The sequence below is a fragment of the Eubalaena glacialis genome, chromosome 18 (genome assembly GCF_028564815.1).
Source record: "Eubalaena glacialis isolate mEubGla1 chromosome 18, mEubGla1.1.hap2.+ XY, whole genome shotgun sequence".
Classification (NCBI taxonomy): Eukaryota; Metazoa; Chordata; class Mammalia; order Artiodactyla; family Balaenidae; genus Eubalaena; species Eubalaena glacialis.
Genome location: NC_083733.1, coordinates 7,591,741 through 7,612,773, shown reverse-complemented (window position 1 = coordinate 7,612,773; position 21,033 = coordinate 7,591,741). Strand labels below are relative to the sequence as shown.

At 41.0% G+C, this 21,033-nt stretch overlaps 1 protein-coding gene across 1 annotated transcript; it reads left to right on the top strand.

Moving 5' to 3' along the window:
• Window positions 1–133: 133 nt before the first annotated feature.
• CENPN (centromere protein N) lies at window positions 134–20,964 on the top strand. The gene is made up of 11 exons (XM_061173235.1): window positions 134–169; window positions 2,727–2,907; window positions 4,204–4,249; window positions 6,627–6,686; window positions 6,987–7,063; window positions 13,154–13,330; window positions 15,124–15,225; window positions 16,613–16,676; window positions 18,222–18,334; window positions 20,377–20,503; window positions 20,770–20,964. Exons 1-11 carry the CDS (start codon window positions 138–140, stop codon window positions 20,850–20,852), a joined length of 1,062 nt encoding a protein of 353 aa, XP_061029218.1. The 5' UTR covers window positions 134–137; the 3' UTR covers window positions 20,853–20,964.
• The last annotated feature ends 69 nt before the right edge of the window (window positions 20,965–21,033 follow it).

Sequence of the window (21,033 nt, the reverse complement as noted above, 5' to 3'; positions counted from 1 at the left end):
TTTCACTTCCGTCGCTCTCCCCACACGGTCCCCTGTGCCGAGGGTACAGTCCAAAGTTTGGGCTCCGGTGGGCGGGGCTCTAGGGCGGCGGGAACTGCAATTGGTGGCTTTGAAGGTGCAGCAGGCGGGAACAGCTGATGAGGAGAGAGCCGGCCGGCGATGTGGGACGGTAAGAGGACCCCTGGAGGCATGGCATCGGGCCCCCGAGCGTGGCGGGAGCCTTGAAGAAGCCACGTCCCACGCCTCTGAGGCGACTCTTTCGCGACTGCCGCAAGTCCCAAGGTGCGGGATTGGCCCTTGGTCTCGGGCCGGAGGCTGGGGACTACAGTTGAGGCTGAGGTGAGGAGGGCGGTGACGCTGGGCCGTGACGTCACATCCGCCCGTGGTGGGGCGGGGCCTCACGTAGGGCCTGCGTCACGCTGGAGCCGCGCCGAGCTGTCACCGGCAAAACTTATCCCAGCCCTGGGTTGCTGCTTTCCCCAGAGCTGGGTGTTCTGGTTTTTGGTTAACCTTGGCGTCCGTCCTTTTTAGTCTTTGCAGCCTCTCGCATTACTCCTTGTGCTCCTTGTGGCAGCTCTTAGGCTGTGTAGATTTCCAGGAAAGTTACTTAAAAGGGACCTTTTTTGTCATGCGTTCATTCAGCTGTTTTATCTCGAGCACCAAGCCAAGCACTGTGCTAAGCGCTCAGATGTAAAAAGAAATTAGCTAATCACAGGGAATCAGAAGAGTTTATTCGAGGGTTTTCCAACTTTACTGATGAGATTGCGTGGACTCTTTCTACCAGAATTCTTTAGAATGGCATTCCCAAAGTTTAGCCGGAATTAAGACTCTTAGTCTTAAAATGCAAAAATCTCAAGCCCTTCTCGGTCCCCCACACCCCCCCAGTTTAAATCGTTGGAGCCCAGGAATCTGCATTTTAACAACCACCACCCCCCCACCTCCAGTGTTTTTGATGGGAGACGTTGGCTTGATATTGTCACCGACTGTTGGACTCTAATCCTTCCCAGGTTGTTTACCTCCTCGGGCACGGCTGCTTCAGGACAGTCTCTAAGACTTCATTCCACAAGTATTTCCACTGGACAGTTCTTGGGCTGACACTGTTCTAGATTCTAGGAATGCAGCTATGAATAAGACAAACATAGTTCCTGCCCTAGTGAAGCCGAATCAAATATTTAATGCAATAAAGTAATCAATAAGCAAGATAATTTCAGATAGTTCTGTAAAGACAAGGTGGGGAAATAACTAGATTGGGTGGTCAGGGTAAGTCTCTCTGTGAAGAAGCATGGCTGAGACCTGAATTACAAGAGCCATGTGAATATGTGCAGAAGAACGTTCTAAGCAGGGGTCACCGCAGATGCAATGGCCCTTAGCTGAAGGGATCCTCTTGTAATAGAGAAACTAGAAGGGCAGTGTAGCTGGAGCTCAGAAAGCCAAGGAGAGAGTGGTAGATGACAGGGAGGCAGGAACCAAACAACGCAGGGCCTTGTGGGCCATGGTGAGGATTTTAGTCCTGACATTAAGGCAGGTGGGTCCTGCATCTGGACAAGGAAATGAGTCAGGCTCAATTTTCAGGATCCTGATGCTGCTCCCACACTCTTAATTCAGTTATTTTTCTCTCTAAACAACTCCTAATCATTCCTCTTTATTTTTAACTGTTGTTTTTAGTATCTTTTCAAAGTATTGGCTTGGCCAAAAAGTTCATGCGGGTTTTGCCATAAGATGTTACAGAAGAACCCACACAAACTTTTTGGCCAATCCAATATATTCAACTACCCATATATTTTCAGAAGTGGGCGATGGTAATAAATTATATGCCGTGTTCAACACTTAAATGGTAGAAATACGTCACAGCCAGGATTCTTTTAGGGGAATCTCCTCTATTTGTCCTTGGAAATCCCACAGTCGTGGTGGAAGCAGGTGAGATTGACAGACTGACTTCTGCCTCTAGTCATAAACACAGCCCTTCATGATCTCTGACCTCACCTCCTCCTCTGTGCCTTTTCACTCACCACTCTGACCTCTCTGGAGGCCTCCTTCTCCCTGTCCCTTGAAGGCCCCGAGGCTTTTGCACTTGCTGTTCCATCTGCCTGGAAAGCTCCTCCACCAGCTAGCCCCATGGCTCACTCTCCCTCCGCCAAGGATTGGCTCAAATGTCACCTTCTCTCTGAGGCCTGCTCTCCATCCCCACCACCCACTGCCAGCCTGCTCCACTTTCACTGCTTCCTAACACTGCTCCGTTTTCTCCTCAGCACTTACCACTTTTAACATTTTGTGTGATTTTCCTGTTGCCTGTCTCTCCCAACTAGAAAGGACACTCCATGTTGGCAGGGATTTTTGTCTTTTTGGTTAAAGCTGTATCTATCCCCAGTGCCTAGAAAAGTGCCTGGCACACATGGGTGCTCAGTAATTTGATACATGAATCAGTAAATGAGTGAATGATTCACATGTCATTGCCATCAAAAGATCAAAACACTCTAGCCAGGAAAGGAGGGAGAGCACAAATTTTTAAAAACTCTAAAACATATTTAAATGTACGCTTAAGGAGAAAATAATTTAATCCTCCTGTTGAAACACTGTTCGCAGAGCGCCTGAAAAATGGTAAACATTTGGGTGTTTGACCTACAAATCAAAATTCTGGCTAAAAATATGCTGAAAATTCACTAACTTACACTTTTGTGTTTGGTTAACACTTTATCGTGCTGTTTTTGGTTTTGTCTTTACGAAAGTGCCAAAGAGATGGATGAAACTGTTTCCGAGTTTTTCAGGAGGACCATCTTGAAAATCCCAATGACTGAAATGATGACAATACTAAAAACCTGGAATTTTTTGTCTGAAAATCAACTACAGACTGTAAACTTCCGGCAAAGAAAGGACCCTCTTGTTCAGGACTTGGTTCTGCTTTGTGAGGTAACAGTGTTCAAAATGATTAACCTTGAACATGACGCTACCCTTTGGTTTTTTTCTTTCCTTTCCTTAGTCCAAAAGAGATGTAAGGTAGCTGCTAGGCTGTGAAGTTAGGAGGGCTACGTACCACTATAGTGGAAAAGGAACTAATTTTTTTTTTTTTAATTTATTTATGGCTGCGTTGGGTCTTCGTTGCTGCACGCGGGCTTTCTCTAGTTGCGGCGAGCGAGGGCTACTCTTCATTGCGGTGCACAGGCTTCTCAGTGCGGTGGCTTCTCTTGTTGCGGAGCACGGGCTCTAGGCGCGCGGGCTCCATAGTTGTGGCTCGCAGGCTCTAGAGCGCAGGCTCAGTAGTTGTGGCGCACGGGCTTAGTTGCTCCGCAGCATGTGGGATCTTCCCGGACCAGGGCTCGAACCCGTGTCCCCTGCATTGGCGGGTGGATTCTTAACCATTGCACCACCAGGGAAGCCCCTCCTCATTCATTTTTAAATAAATATACTTTATGACCCAGCAATTCCACTTCGAAATTTACATATATGGAAAACATAATAAAAAATTAGGAGGTATATGTAATATCATAATTGATAAACATTTATATACCTAGTTATAGATATGTAAATATCTATATATAAAGATGTTAACTAGCATTGTTTACACACAAAAAATTGGAAACAACTATACTTAGGAGATTAGATAAATAATGATACATCCACATAAAATATTCTTTAACCATTAAAAAGAATAAACTATATCTTTCTGTATAACACTGAAAGAAACTATATAATATGTAAACATATAAATGTGTGTGTATAGAGCAGTGGTTCTCAGCTGGGATGATTTTGTCTCCCAGAGGACACAATGTCTGGAGACGTTTTTGGGTGTCAAAACTGTGGGATTGGGGTGCTGCTGGCTTCCAGTGGGTAGAGGCCAGGAATGCTCCTTTACATCCTAGGACAGCTTCTACAACACAGCTTTATCTGACTCAAAATGTCACTAGCACCTGGCTGAGAAAACCTGGGATAGAGGAAATCTAGACGGATACCAAAGATTAAAAAAAAAAAAAAGTTAAAAGTGATAAATGAGGATTAGATTGGGGGAGAACAGTTGTGAGAACCTGTAATGAGACACGAATCAGAAGGTGTATGTGTTACTTAACAGGAGAGCAGAGATGGGAGACAGGTTGTCAGTAAAGTACTGAGAGGGCCCTCATCTGCTCTAAGCAATCCTAAAATGTGCTGTAGATGGGGTAGAACCACACCTATCACCACAATTACTAAAAATGGTATATTCTCTTTCAGGAGAATCGTGCAAGTCTCAAGGATGCAGCCCTTTTAGACATCATTTGTAAGTTTTGGTGATTTGTATTTATGCTTAACCAGTCCAGTTTCATCAGAGAGGCATTTTGTATGTAACGGCTCAGATTCTAGAGTCAAGTTAACCTGGTTTCATATTTCAGCTCTGTCACTTACCAGTCTTGTGTCCTTTGCCAAGTCACACGACCTTTTTTTAAGCCTCAGACTTTTCCTAAGTAAAATGGACATAATAACAGCTTCTACTTCACAGGATTGTTATGAGGGTTAAATAAGATAAGACTTGAAAAGCCCTTAGAACAGTAACTGGCATACAATAAGCACATAGTTAGTGTTTGTTAGGCTTTGTATTATTATTAACAGAATTTGAAAATAGATGTCTGCGAATGTGTTCTAATTACAGTGCAGCTTGTAAGGAATGTAAGGATTAACACTGAGTCACCGCACTTGCACGTAGTGTGGTCATGGGGGCACTAAGTGGGAGAGGCACACATGGCTCTGAGGTCTGCATGTGCAACTAGAAGGAAAGTGGGCCCCCGGCTAAGATAGGAGACACTAGAGGTGGACCAAGCTTGTCACAAATATCATGGATTAGTCTAGCACGTGTTCTATTTGAGGAAATGTCTGCATTTGTATTTAAGTCCTTGCCATTTATCATGAACTTCTACACGGGGTTTAAAAGAATCATTAACAACAAAAAGTTTTTAATCTCCATTATTACGATGACAACCTTATTCAAAGATCATTTAGCAGGCCATCTGAACTCTGAAACATAGAACCAAGGAAGAAAATACCGGAAAGAAACAAAACCCTTTGGATGCTATCTTTCAGGGCAGGCATCACATTATACCTGATTACTCCTGTTTTGGACAGAACTGGATAATCAAGAATTGTCAGGCCATCGCCATAAATGGGGTGGGATGGGGAGACAAGGACGCCAAGGCACCAAAAAAAGAAAAAAAAAAAAGACACAGGACAAGAAAAGTAATAAGACATTCTTAAGTTATCTGGGGTATATAGTGATGCTAAGGTTAGTGAAAATGGTAAAGCAGAATGAATACTTTGTTTATACTATATTCAAGACATTTTGTTCAGAAATGAGTAAAAGTACAAATCTGGGCAGCCAAAAACCAAGGAAGTGGTCAGGATGCCCCCCTCAGCCAAGGGCAGCAGCCCCTTTTGGGTAGGTTTGGAAAAGTTTAAAGCTGACTAGCAGCTTGCAGGCCTAGGGGAGGGTTGGCTGACCAGACTTTGATTCTTTCGCTGACCATGTTCTACTAGGCCTATGTCCTTCAGTTAACCATGGTTTTCATAAGAAACACTAAACTTGTTGTATACTCCATCATTCCCATTACTGAGAGATTTTATTAGCAAGCTCAAATTACCATCTGAACTTAAATACACAGATTGAATTCAAAGAACACGAAGAAATGTGCTGATAACTTAAGAAAAACTATTGCTAGAATTCTAAAATAAATACTAAGAAAAAGAAAAAAAAAAAGAAAAGTAATAAGACAAAGGCACAGCAGGTTGGTGCCATTGAGTATTGGGGCCAACAGCCCCTCTTATGGGGTGCAGAGCACCTTGGTCCTAGGTCCAAAGACACAGGGATGCAGACTGAGGTCAGCACAGGGACAGAGTAAAGCCAGGATGATAATGTGTTGGGACTGAACTCAGTAACTTCCTAGGCCCATTTTTACTCCAAGATACTCTTAAGTTTGTAACTCCTGGAGGGTGTCTTCTATATCATACATTCATTCATTCATTCATCAAATATATATGTTTAATGCCAGCCAGTGGCTAGACACTGGGACTACAGCCGTGAACAAGACTAAGTCCAATATCCCACAGGTACAAGCAGTGTACAAATGAACATCTAAATGTATGCTGTAATGTCAGGTAGTGGTAAGTACTATGAAGGAAACTAAAGCAGGGAGGGATGGGGGGTCGATTTTGGTAGGGTGTTCAGGGCAGGCCGTTCTGCACTGTGGCATTTTAGTAGAGACCAGAATGAGATGTGCAGCGAGCTAGGAGAAGAGTGCTCCAGACTAAGGAAAGCCGATAGAAACACCAGTTCCGGGAGCACATCATCCCTGGCTTGCTGCATAGATGCAGCAGTCTGTGGAGTAGACCTGTGTGGACAGAATAAATGGTCTAAGAATTAATGCTAAATCTCTACTATACTGAGTAATTCTTTATGACTTGTTTCATTTGTCTGGAGTAAATTTAATCCATTTAAAATTTATATTTTAAATAAAGATCTGTATAACTTAATTCATAAATTACTGTTATTTTTCTCCACTTTCACATTATTAAAAATATGTATTTATAAGTTGAAAGTTCTCTGATATGATAGTTACTTGAAAGTTCTCTTGATATGATAGTAATAAAGCTCTTCCTCCCTGTCTCAGATACTCAATTTCATCGGCATCAGAAAGTTTGGGATGTTTTTCAGATGAGTAAAGGACCAGGTAATGTTTTCCATTTTTAACTGAACACTTGTATTTGATGTTTTGGCAATTTAAAAATGAGTAGCAGTTTGTTCCTCTTAAGTCTCTTTTCTTTCCAAATGCAGTGATTATTACTCATGTATAGAAAAATGAGAAATATATCTGGTGATGCTCTGTCAGGGGTACCAGCAGCGTTTGTGTGATTTGATCATTACTGCTCTTTGAGGTTACAGCAAATGCTTATCTTCAGGATCTTTGTAAATGTATTGAAGACACTGTAGCTCCCTTGATTCTTCTTGATTTTTCTTTTCATTTTGACAGGTGAAGACATTGACCTTTTTGATATGGAACAATTCAAAAGTTCATTCAAGAAAATTCTTAAGAGAGCATTAAAAAATGTAAGAATAAAATTTATCTGAATTTCCATAAAATTCAATTTCATGGCATCTGTGCACTTAAAATTCGCTACTACATTATTTTTTTTCAATTTGTAAGAATTTCAGTTAGTAATATTCCATACTGTTCTATTCCGTATCAAAGACAAACTCTGCTCAGTGTGAAAACTCTCCTCTCCCCTTACCTCTCAGTTCAGGGGTACTGCTGCTTTCTCAAGAGCAGTACTGCCCAGTAGGACTGTACAGCGATGGCAATGTTCTAGATCAGCACCGTCCAGGACCCAGCTAGCAGCCACGTGTGGCTACTGAGCGCTTGAAGTGTGGCTGGTGTGACTGAGGAACTAAAATGTTCGTCGTGTTTAACTGTAATGAATTTTAGTTAAATGGCCCTAGGTGGCTCGTGGCCACAATGTTAGGGTAGCTCGAGAGCACCGAAGAGTCCTCAGCTCCCAGTCTGTTTCCACAGGTACCACCTCAACATCTTATCCTAGGTTGAGGTGATTGCTTTTTTTTTTTTTTTTAATTTTTATTTTATATTGGACTATAGTTGATTAACAATGACGTTACAGGCGTGCAGGAAAGTGATTCAGTTATACCCATACAAGTATCCATTCTTTTTAAAATTCTTTTCCCATTTAGGTTATTACAGAATATTGAGCCGAGTTCCCTGTGGTATACAGTAGGTCCTGAGGTGATCACTTTTTAACAGCCTCCCCTACTTCATTCCCTTTCCACCTTACTCTGCCTTAGTCCTCCTTGCATATAAAGACATGCCAAAAACTCTGTCCCATTCACCGTGCTCTGGCCGTCCTCTCTGGCATAGTGGTGTTCCCTCTTCTCTGAAAAAAAACTCCTTGACCTGTCTCTCCATCCCCTTACCTCATCCTGTCTCTAACTGGTCCTGCTTTCTACTTACCCACCTGTCACCCAACATATTCCCTCATCTCCTTTCTTATAATGACCCTCTGTGTGTGCTGTGAATCCATCTCCTATGTGTGAATCCATCTCCTATGTCCTCATCCAACATACCTGCTTTATTTTCCTCTGTTCTCTTGCATCCGTAATCTCTTGCCTCTTCTGATTCCTACTCTACCGCTTATAAGTGTGCTCAGGTCTCGGTAAAAGTACATCCTTTCCCCAGGCTCATCCTCAAGCTCTGTTCTTTCTGCCGCAAGACTCTTGGAGGGTAATATTTCTTCTTGCTCCTGATGTGTCCCACACGTGGAAGCAATCCCACTGGCCCCTCCTCACCACCCCCTTCACTTTCCTCCAGCAGGAGCAGGGCCTTAGCCTGAGTGAGAGCAGCTGCCTGCAGGGAGCACCTACTCTGGTCTATTCCTCCAGGGCCGGCTCTGCCCCTGCAGGGAGACCACTCAGAGTGGGCCTGCCAGTTACCATGTAGGCTGCTCTGCCTGTTTCTGGATTTGGTATCAGGAGGGCCACTTGCCTGGAGCAAACTCCCCATTCCTTTAATCGCTGTATTTTTTAAAACATTTCAATAACCCTTAAGACAAGTCAACCCGGCCCCTACCCCCAATTACCCTTCTTTGTCAAAAATGTCCTGTTTCTCCAGATGAATCTTAGAAACATTTTCTCAGGTTTACAGAACAAAACAAAATCTTCAGCCTTTTGAGTAGGGGTGCATTTATTTATTTTTTGACTGTGCCACACGGCTTATAGAATCTTAGCTGCCTGACCAGCGATTGAACGCAGGACCTCAGCAGTGAGAGCGCAGAGTCCTAACCACTGGACCACCAGGGAATTCCCTGCATTTAATTTATAAATTAATTCAAAGAAAACTGTGAACCAAGAGAAGGTATGTCTCCTTTTTTTTTAAATTTTGTGAATAAGCAAGCACTTTTTTCTACCTTGCTCCTAAGTTCTTATTTTGGATTATATTATTTGAAAACTCTTCTTACCATGAAATTATGAACTTTGCAGATGTTACAGGAGAGTCCTGTCTGGACTGTGGCTGTGGCACATGCACCTGCTTTTTTTTTTTTTTTAAAACAAAGAGCCTCATTACCACATAACCCCTGGCCAGCCCTCCAGAAGTGTTGTGGATATGTGGTTTGGACCCTTCTGGAAGCAGCCTTCTTATGAAGGTGAACATGACTGGCTAACTCATCTTGAGAAACACTCGCAGCAAACACTCCCACCCTACTTCACCCAAAACGAGAAACCTAGAGAGTGTCTCTCTCTCTCTCGGGTCCAGTTCAGAGTTTCTCTGCATCTTCCCTCCCAGCACCTTCTCCTCACCTGATGGTCTTTCCTGTCCCTCTTTTAGGCACCAGGAACTTCTGTTCTCTTAACCCCAGGCCACTGCCCTCACCACGCAAGGAGAAAAGAGTCTGAAACACTCACATTTCCTCCCACTTTGATGCCCACGTATTTCAGTTGTTAGATTTCTCTTATCACTATCAAAAGCTTTTGCCTCCTGAATGAATTTCAGGCACACTAGTGGGGGAGGCTGGGGGGACAAAGGAGCTTTTTTACTGATCATATCTGTCCTGCTTGAAAGGCCAGCTAGAGAGTGACGTGCTGTGTATGTGGCAGGTTTTAGATGAGGAGGATGAGCAGGTAAAGGCCGTGTGTCTTCTCTGTCTCCCCGTCCCTCTACTCCGAGCTGGCCCACATGTCCTCACCCCCTTCCTCAACTGACTGAGGACTCCCGGCTTATCTCCACCTTCCTCCACATAACTTAACTAGTGGCTGGATAACCCCACTTTCCCAAAGGCTGATGATGGTGACATCATGACAAATAGCATCTCCTGGTGCCCAGGAGTGAAGAGTGACTCACCTGCTGCTCTAGGACAGGCACCTTAACCTTTTTGTGCCAAGGACCCTTTGGCTATTAGTGAAGCTTATGGACCACTTCTCAGAAGAGTGTATTTAAATGCTATAAAATAAAATCCAAAGACTCACAGGGGAAACAAATGATATTAAAAATACAGTTAAGGTATTAAAATGCCAAATTGTGATAAGTAATGCATGTGCTTCTTTATTAACACAATAAATAATCCCATGATGGATCTAAAAGCAACTAGTTTCAAAGTACTAATAGGTGTAAATGATATTTTTGAGGCATGTGCAACAGTTATAATATGATAAGAGTATTTGGGATTTCTATGGACAACAAAGTAACAGGTCCTAAAATTCCACTGTTCTGATGCCTACTTTCCAATTGAAGGAGATGCTAAATTTCAGTTAGAAATTAGTACAAATAAAGATGAAATTTTTCCCCCACCAAGTCCACAGATGCCCTGAATTCTAACCATGGGCTTCAGGTAAAGAACTTCTGCCCTGAACCAATAGGGGAGAGAAGCTGATATGAGAGGACACAGGGAGCGTAACTGGGGAGTGATGGGTGGAGAGTGAGTGAGTGAGTGAGTGTGTGTGTGTGTGTGTGTGTGTGAGAGAGAGAGAGAGAGAGGGAAGATTAACTGCACGTCTTACCAGGTAAAACTCTTCAAAATACAAAGTTCTTGGAAAAACTTACAAATAAGAGACAAACTAAAAACTGTTTCAACTGTAAGGTAGCACACTTTCTGTCCCTTTCTATGCCTGTATCATGTAGTATAATAATGATGGTCTGTGTTTAAGTATGTTAATGTGTTAAATATGTGGTGATTCTTTGTACTGTAAGCTTCATTTGATTCTCACGCCAAACATACGTATGTTCAGTAGCTTGTGGGCCTTGGCCAGTTACTGACAGTTGATGGCTAGTGGAGGATACCCTGGCCAAGAGAACAGTCCCAGTTTCGCCAAACCACTTAGGACCCTTGGCCACACTCGTTTATGTCATCTTAAATTTTTTTTTTTTTAATTTTTTGGCTGTGCGACATGGCATATGGGATCTTAGTTCCCTGACCAGGGATCACACCCGCGCCCCCCGCATTGGAAGCACGGAGTCTTAACCACTGGACCGCCAGGGAAGTCCCTTGGCTGCACTTGTTGAAGCTCGAGCAATATTAATCTGAGCTCTTCTCTGTGACACGCTTTATCCCAGGTATTGCAGGAGGGTATCCATTGGGGTAGTTTCTTGGGAAAATAATAAATGTCTATATTTGGGCCCTGCCTCTACAGGTATCTGAGTATCTTCTTTACTGTAAGAATGTGAGATGGAGCATTGGCCAGCCGGGCCAGGATTACACTGACTCTGTGGACGCCCTTTCCTCTTAGCCTATTGATTTTTAACCTTTTTTTGGACTATAGACCCTTATGAAAATTTTGATAAGTGGCATAGCACCTCTCTAGAAAAGCATACCTTTAGACATGTCCATCCAACGGTGCATCCAATTCAGGAGGTCACAGACCTCTTTAAGTCCCTTCATGAGCCCTCACTTAAGTTATCCTCATTCTAGACTAGAGACTACCTGACTCCGTTGAATGCTACCAATTTTCTCCTAGTGAAAACGTGCCCTCCGTATACTACACTCAATGTTGACTTTACACACTTATTTTCTTTTGTAATGTGATGCAAAGAGGCTATTCAGAATAAGATCCTGTCCTCTTCCATTCGAGCTGGCAGAGGTCCATTGCATGCCTGTTGGGGCCGAGGGCTGTGCTGCTCACCCAGGGGAAGGTCAGACTGCTCTGTACCCTCCATGCCCCTTGTCCTGGGTTCCTTGTCTGATACACTGAGGAAATTTGGGGAAGCAACCAAATAAAGAGTGGGCAGAGTCAAAATACAGTCGGCCCTCCATATACATGGGTTCCGCACCCATGGATTCAACCAACCACAAATTGAAAATATTCAGGAAAAAAAATTCTAGAAAGTTCCAAAAAGCAAAACTTGAATTTGCTTTGGGTCAGCAACTGTCTACATAGCATTCATGTTGTATTTATGATTATTTACATAGCATTTACTTTCTATTAGGTATTATAAGTAACCTGGAAATGATTTAAAGTATGTGGGAGGATCTCATAGGTTATTTGCAATTACTACACCATTTTATATAAGAGACTTGAGCATCCTCGGATTTTGGTATCCTGGTATCTGAGAGGGGTCCTGGAACCAATCATCCAGAATCCTTAGGGACAACTGTAACTGCCTTCTTTGCTAATGTCAGCAGCCATGTGATCACCAGGAATAAGATACAAGATGGAGGAAATAAAGAGATGTGAGCAGGGGATTCCCTGGTGGTCCAGTGGTTAGAATTCCACACTCTCACTGCCGAGGGCCCGGGTTCAATCCCTGGTCAGGGAACTAAGATCCCACAAGCCACGCAGCACAGCCAGGAAAAAAAACAAAAAAACAAAAAAACAGGGATGTGGGCAAGCCAAGTGCGCCTGTCTCAAGTATCTCCAGGGTCTGAGCTGCAAGGGGGGCTAATAATCTAGGAGTGAGCTATTAAATTCCATAGAAACTGGCAATCATATTTAAAAGTTTAGAAAGGTCTATATTTTATCCACGAAATGGAAACCATGTAGAATTTCTTATATTCTCGCTATGTAACTTTGCTTTGGGGTAATTTTCAGCACCTGAGCTAAATGCATAAAAGCATTAGGATTAGTATTTTTTTTAAGCCCACTGCTACGTAGAAATCTTACTATTAAACTTTACAGTGCACGCTAGGTCTGTGTTCAATGCTAAAAATGCTTCCTTATAAGATATTTCATTTGTGAGGCTGCCTTGCTTCATAAACTCTTATAGTTTTTCAGAACAAAGCCCAAGAAATTATTGAAAATTTTTGATGTCATATCCTGCTTGTAGGATTTAAAATTATTTCCTTCCAAAAGACTTTGCAAGGCACGAATGTATCTTTACAAAACGACCACAAAATATTTTCCCAAAGATTTCCCAAAACACTGTAATGAAAAGTAGGAGAGGGACTTCCCTGGTGGTCCAGTGGTTAAGACTCCATGCTTCCACTGCAGGGGGCATGGCTTCAATCCCTGGCTGGGGAACTAAGATCCTGCATGCCTCACGGCACGGCCCAAAAAAAAAAAAAAACAGAGGAGAAAAGACTGCCAGATCTCAGCCGGTGTGCAAGATTATAGTAACATCCTTCACCCCTAAAAAGCACCTGTTGTTGGTGCCACATGAGATTTTAATTAGGAAACTTACATCTTTTTTTTTTTTTAAATAAGGTGACAGTCAGCTTCAGAGACGCTGAGGAGAATGCAGTATGGATTCGAATTGCCTGGGGAACACAGTATAGAAAGCCAAACCAGTACAAACCTGCTTATGTGGTGTATTATTCCCAAACTCCATATGCCTTCACTTCTTCCTCCCAACTGAAAAGCAATCTACCCCTTCTGGGTCAGGTATGGAACCAATTACTATAAGCTATAACTCTGTATTATCCTTATCTCAGGTCCGTGTAGGTTTAAACTGCTCAATATCATTTGATATAAAATGTGACCTGTAGGGGGACTTCCCTGGCGGTCCAGTGGTTAAGACTCCGCGCTTCCACTGCATGGGGCACAGGTTCAGTCCGTGGTCAGGGAACTAAGATCCAGTATGCTGCACGGCGCAGCCAAATAAAAAAATACCACCTGTAATTCTTGATCTCCTAAAATAAGAAGCAGAAAGTGTTATTATTCTACAAGTGGGAGCACAGCATAAGCATTGGTTTAGAACTCTTCATTACTGTCTTGTAATTGAGAAGTAGTACACAATCAAGGTAAAAATCCAACCAACATAGAAGTCTCTGAACAGTCTTTTAAGACTCCATACCCTTCTGCGCAATCCCACTAACCCAAAATAACTGCTTTTAACAGTTCTGCTATTTCCTTTCAGAAGATGTTTTATTACAAAAACCACGCTGGTACATAGGGTCTGTAATTTGCTTTTTCTAACTTAACAGAACATTTCAATGAGGTTACATATGAATGTACCTCACTACTTTTTCATGACCTCATCATTTGCCTATTAATGAACATTATTTTCATTTGTAACCATTTTCCCCACATTGCGTACACAAGAAGAGTGCTTTAACAGAAGATGGTCCTCTGGTCAGAGCCTGCTTCTGTTTATGGCTCTGCCTTTGGTATCACAGGCTTCCTAGCATCTTCCCCCAAATAAGCCATCCCTAAATTAGCCTGGCAACTGCTGCTGCTTCCACCGTCTTAACATTCACAACTACAATGGTGCTTCAGTTGGTTCCAGAGCTGATTGTAGATAAGCAGCCCTGCCATCCTGGCTGCATCATCTCTAGTGCCGAGTAGAACACCAAGTCCTCCAGGCAGGCGGACTTGTCATTTAAGTTCCTTAGGTGTTTACTGAAATGGCAGAAGGATGGCTACTGCTGCTCACTTCTGTTTCTTTCTAACACTTAACTCTCCTCTACATCTGGAGTCTCTTCCTCCACAATAAACAGTGGTTTTCCATCCACTGACAGCCAGGTGAGTCCACCATATCCCACCTAGTTTAAACATCACCCCAAAAGCTAATGTTCTTTTCTAATGTGTATCTTAAGGCAAACTTATTTCTACCCTCTAGTTCCAGGTAAATACCTTATTCTACTAATTCTGTTTCAGTCTTCCAACTTGTTTCCCCAGACGATGGGAAGCTTTTATAAGTTGCATTTAATTTGCACTTTTTTCTTCAAAATTAGTCCTAGAGCGTACATACATATTTGCATTTTTGTATGGCAGTATCGTAGTATTAATGACTAGTAATCAAAAATGGTAACATTTGAGTATTCACTGTTTATTCTTAACTCTGAATTTCATTTATTATAATTCCTAACTTTAAACAGGATCACTTTGGGACTTCCCCGGCGGTCCAGTGGTTAAGAGTCCGTGCTTCCACTGCAGGGGGCACGGATTCGATCCCTGGTTGGGGAACTAAGATCCCACATGCTGCTTGGTGCAGCCAAGAATTTTAAAAAAAAATTTTTTTAATAAAAAAAATAAACAGGATCACTTTTCTAAAAATGGTATTACAAAAGACCTTGCATTTGTGAGAATCTTAATGCCATTAGCCCCTGTTTTTGTTTTTCAAGCTAAGTAACAGGCCATGAGATTTAATTGTTCTGGATTTTTTCCTGAACAAGTATTGTAAATACAGAGATAGACACAGTAATGCTAATAGTCTTGCTAATTTTCACTTCAAGGCACTGACAATTGCTAGCAAACACCATCAGATTGTGAAAATGGACCTCAGAAGCCGGTATCTGGACTCTCTTAAGGCTATTGTTTTTAAACAGTATAATCAGGTGAGCCCATCAGTGACTCTATTTAAAGTTAAGTCTCCATTTTCTCTTTCGCACATAATTTAGAAGCTGAGCAGGTGGGAAAGTCTACCTCCAGCGACAGGAGATCACGACAGGAGATCACGTCAGATATCCCTGAAGTGCAGAAAGTTTTCAGTTAACATGAAAGGAAACAATATAATTTCTCACTCTCATCTTTTTATAGTTGCGTTGTATTTTATACTGCCCATTAGTCATTGGGGTCTATGTTATAGGTCCCCGTTTCCAAATCATCTATTCCAATCAGAATTTATTTTCTCTTAAGAGTAACTCGACACTGTCTTTTGAAGCTGATTATATTATTCTGTTCTGCAAGAGAGAAGCAGAATTTTTTGTCCCATCAGTCAAGCAGCTGATACAGGAGTTGGAAGTAAAGGAGAAGGCATTGGTTTATTAAGTCCCACAATTTATTTGTCAAAATTATTTGAACGCATTGTTCCCCTTTAGTGATAAGAACAGATCTGGCCTTGCTCCCAGGCTCAGGGATTTTTTTTTTTTTTCCTCTGCATGGCATCTGTGTGCTCATATGTTCAGACTCCTATAGGATTGTTAAGGCTCTGTGTATATCTTTGAGCCCTTAGGTATGTTATACTTACGTATTTTCATCTGTTCTAAGTAGAAAGAAGTGATGGCTCTCTGCAAGCTACTCTTTAAGGAAAAAATCTAACATTAGGAAGTTAGATAATGATTTTCTCCCACAGCAGCCCCTCCCTCTTACCTACCACCCTCCTACCAAGTTGCTACCAACGGTTCTCCTATGACAGTTGCATTTCTAGGAAAATTCACATTGTCAAACACTTAATTATAAAAACAATGGCTTCAGCGGGGAAAGTAAGTGAAGGGGTCTGAGAGGTTCAGACTTATACGATAGGAAAGTTATTTTTCGATAAGGAATCTCAGCAAATTTTTTTTTTTTTAATCAGTCATCAACTTTATACACATCATTGTATACATGTCAATCCCAATAGCCCAATTCAGAGCTGACTGTTGCTGTCAGCAAATTTTTTACAGTTATAAAGACACAGATATAAAGCTGAAACATCACACTGTAAATGCTGCCTCTGATTCCTCTAGCTTTTGCCTTCACCAGCTATACTTCTTCCAGATCCATTTTTTACGTTAACAAGGTACAGAGCTCCTCAAACAAAGCAGCCATGTTGCTGGCATTCTCTGCCAACATCGCTCTAGGAGAAATGCTCGACTCAGTATGCAAATGGCCTCAAATCTTTGTGTTGGGAAAAACTAAAGATCAGATTTGCCATACTTTTGTACATTAAAACCAAATAATATCTATACTTCAAGGTGATAAAATTAGGAAAACGTTCACTTTTTTCTTTTTTCTTTTTCCTAGACCTTTGAAACTCACAACTCTACTACACCTCTACAAGAAAGAAGCCTTGGGCTAGATATAAATAGTATGTGTGTTTTAAGATAAAAACTGAAATTTGGAAGGACATTCCTTTTCAGATTTCTGTCACCCAGGAAAACATTTATGTACCAGGATTGTGATTCAAAAGTATTTACTGTTTTCAGAAAACTGAAAATTAAATTTCTGTTGAAGTGGGGAAGCTAAGCTACCATAATCTCTTTTAGAATTTACTAGACTGGCATCTAATAATAATCACAACAAAAACAAAAATTAACTAACAGTTGTTGAGCATTTCTTCTGTGCCAGGCACCATACTAAGGTGTTTATATGAGTCATTTCCTATTTCTTCACAGCAGTCCCATGAACAAGCTCTTTTCATCAGGAAACTGGGTTTCAGAGAGGTTTAGTAACTTGTGAGGCAAAATCACATAGCTAGGAATCGGCAAAGCCAGGAGTGAAATCCGAATCTGAGCCTGGAGCCCAGGCTCTTAATGCTTCCTGAGTACTTTATTGCATCTCGCAGGTATTGTGTCATTTACAAATTGAAGGTTTGTGGCAACCCTGCGTTGAGCAAATCTCTCGGCGCCATTTTTCCAACAGCATTTGCTCATTTCATGTCTCTGTGTCACATTTTCGTAATTCTCACAATATTTCAAACTTTTTCATTATTATTATATTTGTTATGGTGATCTGTGATCAGTGATCTTTGATGTTACTATTGCAAAAAGATTACAACTCCCTGAGGGCTCAGATGATGGTTAGCATTTTTTAGCAATAACGTACTTTTTAAATAAGGTATGTACATTGTCCTTTTAGACATAATACTGTTGCACATTTAATAGACTGCAGTACAATATAAACACAACTTTTATATGCACTGGGAAACTAAAAAATTCATGTGACTCACTTTATTGCAGTGGTATAGAACTGCACCCGCTTATCTCTGAGGTGCGCCTGTAATCAGAATTGTTACGCTGTTGCTACTCACAGGTGACACGAGTCCTTGCCTAGAAAACCCAAGAGAATAGAGTATGAAACTACTAATGTGGATCAGAAAGTTCAGAAAAGTGATGGGATACAATATAGATTTATAAAAATGAAAATGTTCCTCTCTCTTGGCAGTGATTTGGCAATAAAATGAAATGGTACAGCCATTATGAACTAAACATATTTATGACTTTCCAACGGCATAGGAACTGCTATTGATTTCATGTTAAGTAACGAAAGCAGGATACAAAATTGTGTGTATTTTATAATCCCAGTTTAAAAAATACATATCTTTTTATTCACTGAAAAAAGGGTTAGACAAATAGATTAAAATGTTAACAGTACTTATCTCTGTGTGGTGGAATTATGGGTGATTTTTATTTTCTCTTACCAGCCTATACTTTCCAGCTTTTCAACAATAAGAAATTATTACAATCGAGAAGAAACAGTAAACATTATTTTTAAGTTATACAAGCAAGTTGAAAGGTTAGGAATGAAAGGATGATACTTTATGGATGAAATATATTAACATATATAAAATATATAATATTATAATAATATTAAATATATAACAGCTGTTTCTCTTGAAATCTTCCATCTGTAGTGGATTCAAGGATCATTCATGAAAACAAAATAGAAAAAGAGAGAGTCCAGAGAGTGACTCAAGAAATTTTTGGAGACTATCCACAACCAAGACTAGAATTTGCACAATATAAGGTAGGACACTGCTATACACTAACTACAAGTTATCAATATTTTTTAAAAAGAACTAAAACTGTAAGTGGAAAACAGATCTAAGAAACTGTCTCTCATTCATTTGTCACTTTAATGTTGTATAATAAGTTTATGAGTTAAAATAGACTTCTTTATCATATTTAGTAAGTTCCTCTGTTGCAAAGGAGACCTTTGGAAATTTTGAATTTGCCTTTTCATTTCACCTTTCATATTAATTCAGTTGTGTATAACCAGCTGTGATCTGTATTTTTGAGAAAAAAAAAAAAAAAGGTAGGTTATACCTTTCTAGCCCACCCACACCTAGAACAATGCTTGCACATGGTCAGTGCTCATAAATACTTATTAAATAAAAGAGTGAATAAATAAGTCATTACAAAGCCCAGTTGGCATCACGTGGAGAAAACCCAGCGGCCTGCAAACCTGGCTCGTTCCAGAAGCTTGCCCACCAGGAAAGCCAGGTGGGGGGCAAGCCCATGGCCACCATTAGAAGGATTCAAGGCTTATGTCACGATCACCCTAATCTAATACTCATGCTCATACTCCTGACACCCTCCTCCCCTCAAACCTTCCAATAAAATTCTTTCTGCTTAGAAGGAACCTTCTGCAGCTACGGACCACACTGTAAGTCTACGACTGACCTGCTCACTCAGGCCCAGTGCCTGTTTGGTTTGATTTGTTTTTAGTGGGAAAAGCTGACTGACACCTTTCAAGTTATGCTCCCTGAATGGCAGGTTTCAACCCATTTCTTTTAAACAGCTCACACTCTTAAGACAGTCATTCTCAAAGTGTGGTCCCTGGACCAGCAGAATCAGCCTCAGCTGGGAATATGGGTAGGAAATGCAGGTTCTTGGCCCCATTCTAGTCCTACTGGATCGCGGACTCTGGAGGTGGGTCCCAGACATCTGTCTTCACAAGCCCTCTAGCCGATTCTGCACAGAGAACCACTGATCTAGGATACATAAGATTTAGTCCACAAAACTTCTCTTTATACACATCTTAGAATGGGTCTATTCTATAAGTCAAGGCGCACATTTATTCATACCTGCTACTAATTTTTCCCTACCTTTTCTATTTTGAAAAATGTCAAACCTTCAGAAAACATGCAAGAATATTACAATGAGCATTCATTTCCCCTTTGTTTCAAAATTTACTAATTGTTAACATTTTGCCACATCTGCTTTCTTTCTTTCTCTTTCTTTATTCTGAACCATTTGAATTAGTTGCAGACATTACTCACCCTCTAAATATTTCAGCATTCTGTCTCTAAATTTTAAGGATCATTTTAAGTTAAAAAAAAAAAAAAATGAAGTTAGAATCTAAGAGCCAAGTACCTACTGAAGTAGCAGTACTTATATATTTGATGATATGAAGGAACTATTATTAATTTTTTTAGGTGTGGTAATGTTATGGGGGTGAAGTTTTGAAAAAGAGTCCTTTTTAGGACTCTTTTAGATACATTGAAATATTTGCAGGTGGGATACTATGGTGTCTTGGATTTGCTTCGAAATAATCCAGTGGGGGTGGGCAGTAGGGAACGGAAGGTAGAGTAATAGATGGAACAAGACCAGTCATTGTTTCAGCTGGGTGATGTGCACATGGGGACTCATTACACTGTGCTCCTCACTTTTGTATGTTTTCTAAATCTTCTATAAGAAGTTAAACTGCGGTAGTGACTCAAAACACATGACATTTTTACATTGAAATGACAGATTACAAAAAACAGTGCTCATTTTCCATTAAGAATGCAAACCTAATGCTCAGGTAAAGGGCATCTGAGGGCGGAACTGACATGCAAGGTCTCCTGTGTGTCAGGCACTGTGCACGCTTGGCTTTTTGCATGTGATATTGTTGGATATACTGGTTGCCCTCAACGTTTGCAATTAGCAAGTTAAATGGTTCCCACCCCCATTAGTCCCTGTGTTTCTTGATAACAAGAATTAGTGAAATACATAATCCTATTTCTTTATATTTTGCCATTGCAACTGATATATTTAATCGTCACTTAAAAATATATCTGTTGACAGCTTGAAACGAAATTCAAAAGTGACCTAAATGGGGGCATCCTGGCTGAGAGAGAAGAACCCCTCCGGTGCCTGGTTAAGTTCTCGAGCCCCCATCTTCTGGAAGCACTGAAATCCTTAGCACCAGCCGGTAAGTAGTCAGCATACTTCATCAGCCAGAAGAATTAACAACATACTACATTCAGCCCTCTCTTTGCTGACTAATTGCCCCTGAGCTTTCTCATGGCTCTAATCTGCTATCCCATCATGCCCTGTTTTGCATATTCTGCTTCACTTAATGGGGGGTCCATGATCCACCCTCTAATCTTGGTCATTTTTAAACTGACTCAAATCATTGTCCCTGTGATTATTTTCATTTTCTTTTCTTTTCTTTTTTTTTTTTTTTTTTAATTTCAGGTATTGCAGATGCACCACTTTCTCCATTGCTCACTTGCATACCCAATAAGGGAATGAATTATTTTAAAATTAGAGATAAATAAGATGTATGTGGTTCTGTAAGCACAGCATCCTTGACTGTATTGCATATGCATTTTATAATGACTAGCTGGATAGCTTCTATCTACAAACTTGTTTTAGAGATTAATCCTTGATGTTGATGATTTAGAAATGTTCAGTATAATTCTTGGGACTGATTCTTTCCTCCTCCTGCAAAGCATAGCA

What these genes read in the sequence shown, in the direction of transcription:
- CENPN (XM_061173235.1), top strand. Translation starts at nt 138, where the DNA reads ATGAGGAGAGAGCCGGCCGGCGATGTGGGACG. An exon ending in ATCTACCCCTTCTGGGTCAG is followed by an intron (nt 13,331 to 15,123) that starts GTATGGAACCAA and finishes TTTCACTTCAAG; the next exon opens with GCACTGACAATTGCTAGCAA. An exon ending in GAAATCCTTAGCACCAGCCG is followed by an intron (nt 20,504 to 20,769) that starts GTAAGTAGTCAG and finishes TTTTAATTTCAG; the next exon opens with GTATTGCAGATGCACCACTT.